Source organism: Amphibalanus amphitrite, unplaced genomic scaffold (genome assembly GCF_019059575.1).
Source record: "Amphibalanus amphitrite isolate SeventyFive unplaced genomic scaffold, NRLGWU_Aamphi_draft 000098F_arrow, whole genome shotgun sequence".
NCBI classification, from domain to species: domain Eukaryota; kingdom Metazoa; phylum Arthropoda; class Thecostraca; order Balanomorpha; family Balanidae; genus Amphibalanus; species Amphibalanus amphitrite.
The window spans coordinates 551,590-564,185 of NW_024881593.1; the positions used below are offsets into that span (position 1 = coordinate 551,590).

A 12,596-nucleotide genomic window follows, 5' to 3' on the forward strand; every position below is an offset into this window, starting at 1 on the left:
CGGGTCTGGGCAGAGACTACGGTCTGCGATAACCGCGGCTTACTTCGTCCAAGGCCGTTGCGCCGTATTGGCACGACATTTGAGCAGCACTCATGCGGACAGCCAAAAGACAGTTCGGGTCTCCCAATAATGTATTGACGCCTGCGCTCCATAAAAACAACGGAAAATCACATCGGGTATCATCACATAGTTTGACAAGATTCCAGGACCTATTTTGAGGACCTCCGCGCGATTCTCTTTGCACAACAAAAAGCATCTAACAAAAGTATCAGTACTTCATGCAGAATCCCTACGATACAGCAAAAGCATGTACATCGAGACTGAATTCTGAGCCAGTCGACTCCTGGACTGCGCGCAGACATCTGACTTTGGCGCCTCTCCCGTCGCCAAGCTCGTGCCTGTGATCCCTTATCTTCTTCCAGCCTAACACTCGGACAGGGCAGCAACGCCCGGAAGCACCTTACCTGAAAACGGACAGCAGCAAGTTAGGGCAAATGAAATGCACGGCACCATACAGTATGCACTTAGCTGAACTTCTACCATGAATGAGTGAACTGAAACAAACCAGACCATCTTCGATCCATCCCACAAATTCACCCACCCAACAAACTGATCAGCCATCCACTGCCCTTTCAAACCCCACAAGCCATCCACGCTCCAACCCACCCACCCTCCACCACCAGCCCGTCGCCGCAGACTGACCCTCGAGCAGCTCGAGGCTGGCGCCGCCGCCGGTGCTGACGTGGCTGACGGACTGCTCGGTGCCGTATTTGGCGCAGCACGTGGCCGTGTCGCCGCCGCCGATGATGGTGGTGGCGCCGGACGAGGTGGCCGCCACCACGGCCTTCATCATGGCCTGTGTGCCGGCGGCGAACGGCGACAGCTCGAACACGCCCGGCGGGCTGCCAGGAGAGGGAGACGGGTTAGTCAGTGACGCGAGGTCGCTTATCGACGACACATTAGCGACACAAGGTCGCTTGCCGGCGCTACGTGGTTGGGTGGTCACTGATCAGACATCGGCCTACGTTGATTACTTTATCCTGACATGATGACGTGCAAACTTTGCAGCAAAAACGCTTCAATATAGGTGCAACTGTGTGGGGTCCTGCTTTAATGCCACTCGCTTGACCATATGAGTTAGAGCAGCGGGCTTCCACTGAGCTCAACTGAATCCGACGTCAATTCGGCACGCGGAACGCATCAATCGTCATAAGGTCAACTAAAAAATTTAGGGCGAATAAGTTTTCACGGGAAATGAATGTGGTTTTCGGAAGTGAAGCCAGCGGTACAATTTAAACTCAACGCCATGTGGAAGTCTGAATGAAGCGACCACCTCAAATAACAAAATATCGCTTGGTAAACTGAGCTATTAAATGACAAATTATCCAATCACCTACCCCACCTATCGGCTAACTCGTAAAGGAATGCACTAACCCGTTCCAGACGATGGTCTTAGCCCTGGCGATGACGGGCTCGAAGGCCGCCACCGACTTGGGCCCGACGTCCAGGCCGAGCCAGCCGTCCGGGATGCCGCCCTCCACCGTGGCAGAGCCCACCTGGGGGAGGGGGAGACGTGGTCAACGACATCACAACACAGCACAATATAGCACAATACAGCAGCCAGCCGTCCGGGATGCCGCCCTCCACCGTGGCAGAGCCCACCTGGGGAATGGGAATACATGGTCAGTGATACACAACACAGCAGCCAGCCGCACACTGGTCGGAAACGCTCCAGCGAGAGGCCAGCGGCCTTTCCGCAAAAGTTTTTTGCTTGTTATTCCACAACTAGTGAAGCAAACTTCATAAAACTTTGCATACCTTCTCTGTCATATGTAAGCTATCATTTGGATGTCAAGCACTAAATATATGACGTGAATCTGTTAAGTTATGACGTCATAATTGAGTATAATACAGGATCTAGCACCACTTTAAGTGAACAAGGGAAAGTGGAAGCTGCTATTCGGGCACCGGGAATGGTTTCATGCACTCCTTGCAAGGTCCGGTGCTTCACTTTAGCATTGTTGACTTTGCGTGACGTCATTTATGACGTCACTAAGGCCATATAAGTTTTTCGTCAATAACTCCTGATCAGATGGAGCTAGAGAGTCGGGAAAGCCACCATTGGACTCGGGAAGACCTGCCGAGTCGAGTGATGTGCGATATGTCCTCCTTCAACCATTTTCGTGACCTGAGGGGCTCCGACCTGACCTTGACCCGAGGTTAACGCCTTAAGTTGACTTCACCCGAACACCAAATATAGCATTCGACGCTCCTGAGCTAGACAAGCACGATGATGCCAAAATCGCGGCAGTGCGACCATTTTTGGCAAAGTAATTAACCAAAAACCGAGCCCGTGCCTTGTGGCACTTACCTGACCTAAGAGGTCACTGGCTGACCTAAGACCTTAAATCGGGTAGTACTTGCTGCGTCTTATAACGGCACACAAGCTCGTTTTTTTCCGCGAGGCTCTAGCTCAATTAGAGGCGAAACGGCGAGGGAGTTGTATCAACCCTCCCCGGTCAATATAGAAAACCAATCGGTCCGGCCAGGGCTAAATACCGGAATTGTGATCTAATGTAAAAAGACGGCCCAAGGTAACCTGACGCCAGTGACAGGTGTCCTATATTCGCAGCGTCTTATATTCACGAAGGTCTCAATTTCCACTTTCTTCAGCCGAGTGATGGTTGTCAATAGCAAGGCTCTCTAAATGCAAGCCGTAATCGCCACGCAATATGTGGAACGCTTTTAATGTCAATACATACATAAATGCAATAATAAAACCATATTGTATGCGCTTTCCACAAAATTCATAAACTCAAGCGCGTCTGTTTTTAATGACCAGTCAACTACGCATGGATGCGTGCAGGCCACACAGGTCAGCGTAAGCCGGGCGCGGCGGCCGAGCCGAAACTGGGGCGGGGCGGGCGGTAGTTGGGTAGGAATAGCGGCTCCTGCAAATTTTGCGCAAATATGCGCAGTTAGCTTTTATGTTGCCCTGGTGTAAATTTAAATCCTGCTTCATCTCACAAAAAATCAGAGTGGGACTAGATGGGACTACCTGTTGTTTCCTTACCTAAACTTTGCAGTTATATTCCAGAATCACTCTAGGAGAGCCATCATAAAAAAGCTACAGTAGATCTTAGTTGGGGAAAAAGTATACCAAAAAATTTGCACTGACCAGTCGGCAACTTCATAACAAACATTTTGATGCATAATATGTGGGATTTCAATTTGGTGTCTATCAGCAATAAGACTCTGAATATCCGGCTCAAGAAACCTCTTGCTCCGCGTCAGTTTTCGAGTTCTGGGATACCCCATCTTTGGGGGCTGATTACAGTTATTTTTGGTCACCCGGATTAGTTTTTTTGGCCTAATTATAATAATTTGATCAATTTCAAATCGATCTATATAAAAAATAATCCGAAACTCCGGAATCGCCCGTGGCCTCTCGTGAGGGCGTTTCCGACCAGTGTGAGCCGTCCGGGATGCCGCCCTCCACCGTGGCGGAGCCCACCTGGGGGAGGGGGAGACATGTCAGTGATAACACAGCACAGCACGGTACGGCACGGCACGGCACAGCACAGCACAAAACAACACAGCACAACACAGCACAACACAGCAGCCAGCCGTCCGGGATGCCGCCCTCCACGGTGGCGGAGTCCATCTGGGGAGGGTGGTAAGGGATATAGGTCAGCGATGGAAGCCTGGTGACTGGAAGAGCGGGTGGGACAGTGTGGGTGGGAATTTTTTTTTTTTTTTACCGAAATTTACAGATCGGCCGACAGGCAACAGATGAATCGGTAGAGCGGCCAAATGCTGCTGATTGAGCCAAATGGAACAGCAACACATAAGCGGGCTAAATACAGCGAATGAACAGCGAATTTGACACTTGGGTCTGTTCCAGATAAGAGTATTAAGTGAAACAGCCTTGATAACTAAGGCGATTCATACGCGGGAGAAAAGCTAGAATTATAATTCCAGTTTAACAGGTAAAACTAAGAACCGATTTACCGAAATAAAAGAATCCATATATCATACGTACGTTGGCGGCCTCGTCGAACTTGTCTGCGGTGACGAAGTCGACCGGCAGGTGAATCTGCACGTTGTTCGCCTTGGCCTTCTCCATCAGTTTGGAGACAATCTTGGCGCCCTCGGCGTCATACAGAGAGCTGCCAATCTGCGGCGACACGAGACACCACGGTAAGTCGAATAGGTACACATTGCAGGTGTGAGTCAACCACATGACAATTCAAAACACTGAGTGATCTGATTACTGCAGCGTACAGTTATAATCAAACAACTCACTTCAGGGATACAGTGTAATTAGGACCGCAACATGCAACGGCCATTATGTTACAACCGTGCAGCCGTTTATGTTTAATACAACCAGCTTGTCAATTGTAGAGACTTCGTCAGATTAGCTTTGGTGGGATGCATACCACCACGACTAACCACAATTGCCACCCTTGAACATGCATTAATACATTTGTTCCTAAAAACGGCCACAACGTAGACGTGTTCCAGGAGTTTCAGAAAATAAAAGTTCACTAACCACCGATGTTCCACATGCTACAAAAGGTTCCACATGTTCACCTTCATGCCGTTGAGCTCCTTGAGGAAGGTGAAGGCCATGCCGCCGCCGATGATCATCTCGTTGACCTTATCCAGCATGTTCTCGATCAGCTGGATCTTGTCCTGCACCTTGGCGCCGCCGAGAATGGCTAGGAACGGTCTGCAGACACCGGCACACCAGGGTATTTCATCACCCAATCTTGATAGGATGTACGATGGGAAATAATGAACAAAAGCTATAGCATTAGTCGTCAAAATATGATGGGTTACATGTTATGGTGTACCAGGGAGGGTATTGTTTGGGTGAATGATGAATCAGGCTAGTACAATTACATTGACCGGCCGCCAGAAAACAGGTTACATCCAATCACGCCATATATCTAGATTCCAGTATCACCCCCCCCCTCCCTATTGTCATCAGCGAGCCAGAAACACCCTCTACATCTGCTCACCTCTCGGGCGACTCCAGCGCCTTGGCGAAGTAGGTGAGCTCCTTGCTGAGCAGGGTGCCGGCGGCGCGCTTCTCGAAGCCCTCGCCGAGCATGGAGCTGTGCGCGCGGTGCGCCGTGCCGAACGCGTCGTTCACGTACACATCGCCGAGCCGGCGGAGCGACTGGCGGAACTCGGCCGTCTTGGCCGGGTCCGCCTTCACCTGGAGACGCAGGCAGACAACCGTCAATGTCTCGGGACGCCTGGCACTACAGGCAGGCAGGCGGCAACTGTCAATACCTTAGGGCCGTACCGGCCAACACACACACAATCGTCGAAAATTCACATCTCTCACGGCAGACACACAATCGTCGGCGTCTCGGAACACTTGTTAGCACAGACGGACGGCCGTCAATGTCTCAGGTTAACGTTTAGCGCAGATATAAGGCGCTAACACCGAAGGGGCATACGGTAACGTCAGCCGTCGTCACTCGTCAATATGCCATGCTTCATAGGGGTTTGTGTTATATCAACCGAATGAGGGGTAATTTGGTAGACTAGGGTTTTGGGACAGGCATTGTGAAGTGTTTTGTGTGACCCAACAAACGGCATCTGCAGGCTGCAGGTCTGACCTTTTCGCCAGCTTCGTTGACTCCCTTGCCCTCCTCCTCGACGTGGTAGCGGAGGTTCTCGAGCAGGATGACGGAGCCGGCCGGCGGATCCTGGCACGCCTGCTCCACCGCCGGGCCGACGCAGTCGTCCAGGAACAGCACCTCCCTGCCAAACACGGAACACTTCAGTGGACTGGGTTCAGGGGAAGAGAGGGATACGTCAGGGATAAAGGCAGAACAGAACACTAGGGAAAGCACGCCCCTGCCACACAGCAGACACATCAGTGTACTGGGCTCGTGGGAAGAGAAGAATTTGTCGTGGTTAAAAGCTGAAACAAAAACACGGGGAGAAGTGTCAGCTAAGAAGCAGTTTTGAGATGAGTGCTTTGTGAAGGGCATTCGCATTTGTCACCTCGCTCGATGTCCCCAATGCCAGCCAGTCCAGCTCACCTCCCGAGGAGTTTGCGGAGCTCCTCCGCGACCGGTTTCATGGAGGCCTTCTCGCTGCGGCGTCCGTCGGGGCGGCCAAGGTGCGACATGAGGACCACGCTCTTGGCCTGCTTGTCCAGCGCGTACTGGATGGTGGGCAGGGCGGCCACGATACGCTGGTTGTTGGAGATCTTGCCATCCTTCAGCGGAACGTTGAAGTCGACCCTGGAAGGGTAAAATAACTGTCAGTTATGGCTGCATGCCTGTATACATTCATCATCATTTCATAGCGTTATTTATTCACGAAACAAATGTATCCTTTACATCTACTTCCATCTGTGCCAGTTGTTGCTTACATATTACAGAATTTGACAGAGCTAGACTATGGCGATAGAATCTGTCATACCTAGAACAAAAAAAAAGACAAAACTATGGTTCTCAGTGTGTGGATCTGTGAACTCAGCGGTTTGCATTTCACTGCAAGTGCAAATCTGCAAAGCACATTTCTTCGTACCCATGTTATTTCGTCATGCATTAACCCTCGCCCGTATTGATGTTACTGGGGGGGGGGGGGGGGGGTCCGTTGGACACAGGGCTGCGGAGTCGGAGTCGGAGTTGGAGTCGGTCGGAGTCGACAGTTCTGCCCGGAGTCGGAGTCGCCAAAATCTCACCGACTCCGACTCCGGAGTCAGAGTTAACGCTGCATGGCTCAACGTCATGTACTGCACCTGTTTGATTGACGATACTGCGCTCGAAATTAGATTTTGTCGAAAGAAAGGCCATCTTGCTATTTTGGACGAACGTTTTCAGCGATAGAACCAGAAGACGGTGAATTCCCCAGAACCTGCTTTTTAATTCGGCACGTTAGTTAAAATGCATAATTTGCATATTTGCAACGCAAAGCCTTGGAACTTACAAGGGATCGTTCCAGGCGAGATAAAAACATCTCCATTATCAGCCATGATATGGATTTTAATAGAACCGTCCGGAGTCGGAGTTGGAGTCGGAGTCGATTTTTGAAGCCGGAGTCGGAGTCACCCTAAAATCCATCGACTCCGCAGCCCTGACCCCCTTTGCCATTTGGCCCCTGATCGAGCTAGATCTTCGCGAAAAAAACGAGCGTGTTGCCCGTGACGACAGGAAGCCGATGGTACCCAATTTTAAAGGGACCCTCCCACCTTCAAAAAAGTTTATGAATTGGCATGAAAGTGATGTCGCTCGGTTCAGAAAGAGCGAAAACGAATGTCAACCAAATTTCACCGAAAAATATTCACCGGTTTTCAAGATATTAGACTTTTACTTTTGTTTACTTTTTTGGGATCTCCGCTGTTTCTAGCGACTTTATTTTAGAAGTGCGGCGTTTGCGGCAGATGTTGCGCGCAAATAGCATATACCACCGCGTGCTACAAAACGTTTTAGTCAAACATTTAAAAATCGTTAGATATCTGCGCTGACGTCACACATTCAGAGGGGTATTCCTAAGCATTAGCCCCTCTGAAACAAAATGCTGCAATTTTGAAATTCAATATTTCCGATTTTAGGCATTTCTCGATGTTGTGAGTGCCGAAACCGGTAATTGTGAGCCAGGGACCCCATTTTGGCTATCTCAACTCAAATCTAATGTTAAGGTGGGAGGGTCCCTTTAAGGTCCTAGGCCATAAGTTGACCTTCTATGTCAGGTCAGTGACCCGTAAGCCGGGAAAATCGGGATCTGTCAGAACTTGATAAAGTGAGGTCGCAACCCGCGGCATCCCAGAATCAGCGAAAACGGACGGTGGTCCGCCCTTCAACGGACACAACTTTACCATGTCCGCGTGCTGGGCTGGCTTCACGCACCGCAGGGTCAGCCCCGAAGACCCAGAGGCAAACGGCCTTGCGGAGGCCTTTATGAAAACCATACAGAAAACATGACATACGTCCCGCATCGAAGGAAAAATCCCAAACAGGAGTTGTACAAACTCCTATGACAGTACCGCGCAACACCGCACCCCAGCACTGGGAAACCCCCCGCGGAACTACTCTTCAACCAGCCTTTTCGTACTCGGCTGCTGACAGCTGAGAGAACATCTAGAACACCATCTCATGACGTGCAGAAACACGACGCACGGGCAAAGAATGTGCAAAAGGCCTACAAGGACACCCCCAAGAACGTGCGACCTCACAACAATCAAACAGGCGATACGGTTCTTCTGCAGCGCCGGTTTACCTAGACAGCCTCACGCTACGACCCAGAGCCCTACAAGGTCGCCCACCTGAAGGGAACGTAAATCACCGCCACTCGCGGCGGATCTGCCCTCACCAGGGACTCGCAGAAGTTTAAACGGATCGTCCGTCTCCAGCGACCCAACTTCAAACAGCACCTTCCACTAACGCTGCATGGCAACAGCAAAGAACCGTGTCTGGGATCAAACCGGCAAAGGCCTACCTCCTCAGCTACGGTCAACGGCGCAGCAGCGCCTCCACACGCTAAGTCTGACTTCTGAGACCTCCAGGTCTGCGGAATTGCCCCCGCCACAGCCGACTGTGGACGCCCCGCCCAGCTGCCGGTCCGAGCTCGCCAGCTGCCCTCACACCTCGCGGAATACGATCTCTCTTGAGCACGCGATGCCGCGCCCTCTTCCTTGACATATAATTTAAGAAGCACACATTTCGTTCACCACTGCATTAGGGGCCGCAGGTACTGGTGCGGCCATGCTGTCGTGCGGTGTTATCTGTTCGTCGTTATCTCAGGGAGCCTCTTTTTCTGTTTCGCCTGTGTTGTGAATAGCTGTAGAAGACTTGGTCCTCATACCTTCCTCATGCATGTTCATCGGCCAACATTTCGCGCTGCGAGTAGCCGCTAATTCGCCATGCTCCAACTCCCTCCATACCAGTAAAGCGCCTTGAGGGGCGACAAATGGAGCGAGCGAGTGTGGGCCTTGCACGTGCGAAATTTCGAGGTGGTACCTCTAGCTGACTTTTGTGCACTGTATCCGACTAATCAGTCTCTAGCAAAGTGCCAAATTTGAGCGCAATCATCCCAGCCGTTCTCGAGATCTGGAAGCGGCACCCTGCACGTGCGCACGTGCAAAATGGGTCCCAACTGACTTTTGCACGAGACCCTACTAACCGGTCCCTAACCGCGTACCAAATTTGAGCGCAATCGGTCCAGCCGTTCTCGAGATCTGGAATCGACCCCTGCACGTGCAGCAGCACCCCAACTGTGGCACATGCAAATGCATTGCCTAGTGAGTGCCTACCTACATGCCAAGTTTCAGTGCAAACTGCAACCGGCCCAGTAGTTACCGAGATATTGAACTTGTTGCAAAACTGACACCTCTTCGTTTTGCACGTGGCACGTGCATAAGGGGTCACCCACATGCATCGGGAATAGTCCAATACTTGGTAGACGGAATGAAGCTACCCTTAAAAAATTACCGCATGTAAATCGGTCAAGTGGTTGCTGAGATATAAGCTTCCGACCGCTCATTACGGAGCGAGCGAAGCGAGCGGAGTTGTACGCAGAATAACGGAAATTTCTGAGTATGAGCGGCCGGCCGGCCGTGGTCACGCTTTTGCGACGCTATGCGCTGCAGCTCCTTGGCCCTGTTTCACGGTGGAGCGCTGCAGTGCGCTGCGCGCGTCGGTGCGTTGGGTTTCTATGGCAATATCAACAAACTTCCCTCCGACGCTACGCTATGACGTCATCGCAAAACGCTAGCACCGCAGCGCCAGCACCATCCTCACATTAGCAGTATTCGCACTCAAACCTCTGTTCAATTGGTACTAGGTTCTTCAAGGTCTCTGTTCGAAACGCGATTTACCATAAGCTAACGGATCGCATGCAGTCATTTGAGTGACGTCAGGGGTATGCCTCAGCTCCCAGCGCAGCGTCGGGCGGTGAAACAGGCCCCTTGTATTCAGGGTATTCTCTTAGCAGACGTCGCCCCTGCTGCCTTATCTAGAAGGGTAGGTTGTAGGTTGGTAGGTTGTAGGTAGGGTAGGTGTTCTTGACCTGAGGAGGGACTGTACAATTGGACCCCAACAGTGCCTCAGTGTGTCAGTGTTGCCTCCCTCAGGTGTGTTAGCCTCTCAGCAATGGGCTGTGAATAAACAAGAGGGCAGATATCTTGGTTCTTTACACCTGCCGTTACTAAGCATTGCATAAATGAGCATGGATCAACCCTGCATCGGTATCCATGCCTAAACACGAGGTCAGGGGTGGAGAAATATGCCGAGTTGGGGTTGCACGGGCGCAGCAACTCCGCCGTCACCCTAGCGTTAACCTTGACCTCCGCCGTCTGGTGCGGCTCCAATGCCAAGCTGCACCGTGTCCGGACAAAATTTCGTCTGACATTTTTTCGTCGGACAGTTTTTCGTCCGCAGATATTCGTCCGTTTTTTTTTTCGTCTGTACATTTTTTCGTCTGTGCATTTTTTCGTCTGTACATTTTTTCGTCTGTACATTTTTTCGTCCGGACATTTTTTCGTTCGTATATTTTTTCGTCTGTACATATTTTCATCCGGACATTTTTTCGTTCAATAAATTTTACGTCTGTTCACCCAAGGTTGAGTGAAAACATACTACAATGCTTTTCAACTGTGGAGGCAAATGACGTCATAATAATACTCGGGGCGAAGCAGTGCAGTGCCGAAGGCAATGCCTTAGGAGAGATTACAGGCAATGGTAAGTCAAATATTTTTAGGTTAAGTGGTTATGCATCAGGCTTCAGGCCCGAAGGCCTGAAGCCTGATGCATAACCACTTAACCTAAAAATATTTGACTTACCATTGCTTGCAATCTATTCATGCAAGTAACTTTTTCCTTATCCCCCGCCGGTAGGCAAACATCAGTAGGTAAGGTTAGGTAAGGTTAGGTTAGGTTAGGTTAGGTTAGGTGGTATTTATTTACTTTAGGACCGGCAGCCTGTACTTTCGTCGCGAACCCCAAGTGATAGTAAGAAGCATATCACATTACATAATTTGACCTTTTGATTTCATAGCTGATTGGCACAAACAAGTTTAAATGCACCAATACAACATTTACCGTCACCGCCGTAGATCCCCACCGACTGCGTACTCCACCGGCCACGCACTGTGCTCCAAGGTTCAGTGAATACATATTAACGATGCTATTCAACTGTGAGGAAAGTGACGTCATGAAATTTCTCGTCGCGAAGCAGCGGCAGTGCCGAAGGCAATGCCTTAGGAGAGATTACAGGCAATGGTAGGTCAAATATTTTTAGGTTAAGTGGTTGTGTATTTGGCTTCAGGCCGAAGGCCTGAAGCCTAATGCACAATCACTTAACCTAAAAATATTTGACCTACCATTGCTTGCAATCTATTCATGCGAGCAACTTTTTCCTTATCCCCGGGTAGGCAAATATCAGTAGGTCAGGTTAGGTAAGGTTAGGTTATGTTCTGATAATTTATTCCGTGTTTAATTTGCTATCCTACCCCATATCACCCAATTTTTTATGACGTCATTTTCATTGAATTAAACATGCACACATTTTTCCTTTTCGCAAATGGCAACGGCGCAAACACGTTGTTTATATTCTAATCGCCGCATTCGTATTATTTCGTCACCTTGATTTCGTCGGTGTACGTTACGTGACACGGGGTGAGATGGCTGGATTTTATCAAGTTTTTGTGTGGCTTTTTGCAGTTTTGGTGACATGTAAGTATCATTTCTTGATTTAGGATGTCAAATAATGGAAGATTGTCGAAAATTTCCCTTTGAAAAAGTGTGCCGGTCCTAAAGTAAATATTTACCGGTTAGGTTAGGTTAGGTTAGGTTATGTTAAAGGTTAGGTTAGGTTAGGTTAGGTTAGGTTAAGTTAGGTTAGGTTAGGTTACGTTAAAATTGTAGACGAAAAAATGTCCGGACGAAAAAACGCACAGACGAAAAAATATACGAACGAAAAAATGTCCGGACGAAAAAATGTACAGACGAAAAAATGTACAGACGAAAAAATGCACAGACGAAAAAATGTACAGACGAAAAAATGCGAGACGAAAAAAAGTCGGACGAAAATCTGCGGACGAAAAATTGTCCGACGAAAATCTGCTGGACGAAAAACCGTCATGGAATCAGCTGCACAGCCGGCGTGGAATTGGGAAGACTTGTGCTACCCCAACTCGGCACAATAGTCTGCCTGTTTTGCGGACCTTAAGTAAATAAATACCCCATAGTTCACCCCTCCATGAGGTCCGAACTCAGACTCAACTCACTCACCTCATCAGAACCCTCTGACCAGCGAGCTCCAGGGCCTCAATAGAAAGTTTCTTGTTGAGTGACATGATTCTCAAAATATAATACCCTGAGGTGCAAAATGGTTCCAGAAAACTCACAATAGACCACAAACCCTTGCCACAAACCAAAGCCACAAACTCTCCGGCAAACAGCGTGACGGAAATTGCGCGAGCTGGAGTTGAATGCCGCTGGAGACTGGAGGTCAGTATGATCACTAGTACTTACTTACTAGTGATCATACTACTTACTGATCTGAAACATACTTACTCAGAAGACGGTAGAATTCTTTGGTTGTTCCATTACTTCTTATGCGTTACCGCT

The 12,596-nt window shown here is 49.6% G+C and overlaps 1 protein-coding gene across 1 annotated transcript; it reads right to left on the minus strand.

Moving 5' to 3' along the window:
• Window positions 1-113: 113 nt before the first annotated feature.
• LOC122380459 (phosphoglycerate kinase-like) lies at window positions 114-12,478 on the minus strand. The gene is made up of 9 exons (XM_043363621.1): window positions 12,258-12,478; window positions 6,063-6,266; window positions 5,634-5,778; window positions 5,025-5,224; window positions 4,594-4,732; window positions 4,043-4,177; window positions 1,435-1,556; window positions 703-902; window positions 114-464 (listed from the first exon to the last, which is right to left on the minus strand). The coding sequence occupies exons 1-9, from the start codon at window positions 12,320-12,322 to the stop codon at window positions 424-426; spliced, it is 1,251 nt and encodes a 416-aa protein (XP_043219556.1). The 5' UTR covers window positions 12,323-12,478; the 3' UTR covers window positions 114-423.
• Window positions 12,479-12,596: the final 118 nt, after the last annotated feature.

Excerpts from the sequence above, each read along its gene's own strand:
- LOC122380459 (XM_043363621.1), bottom strand. The coding sequence starts at position 12,322 with ATGTCACTCAACAAGAAACTTTCTATTGAGGCCCTGGAGCTCGCTGGT. Across the intron at positions 4,733-5,024 it reads GCGCTGGAGTCGCCCGAGAG|ACCGTTCCTAGCCATTCTCG; the intron begins GTGAGCAGATGT and ends CGGTGTCTGCAG. Across the intron at positions 903-1,434 it reads AAGACCATCGTCTGGAACGG|CCCGCCGGGCGTGTTCGAGC; the intron begins GTTAGTGCATTC and ends CTCTCCTGGCAG.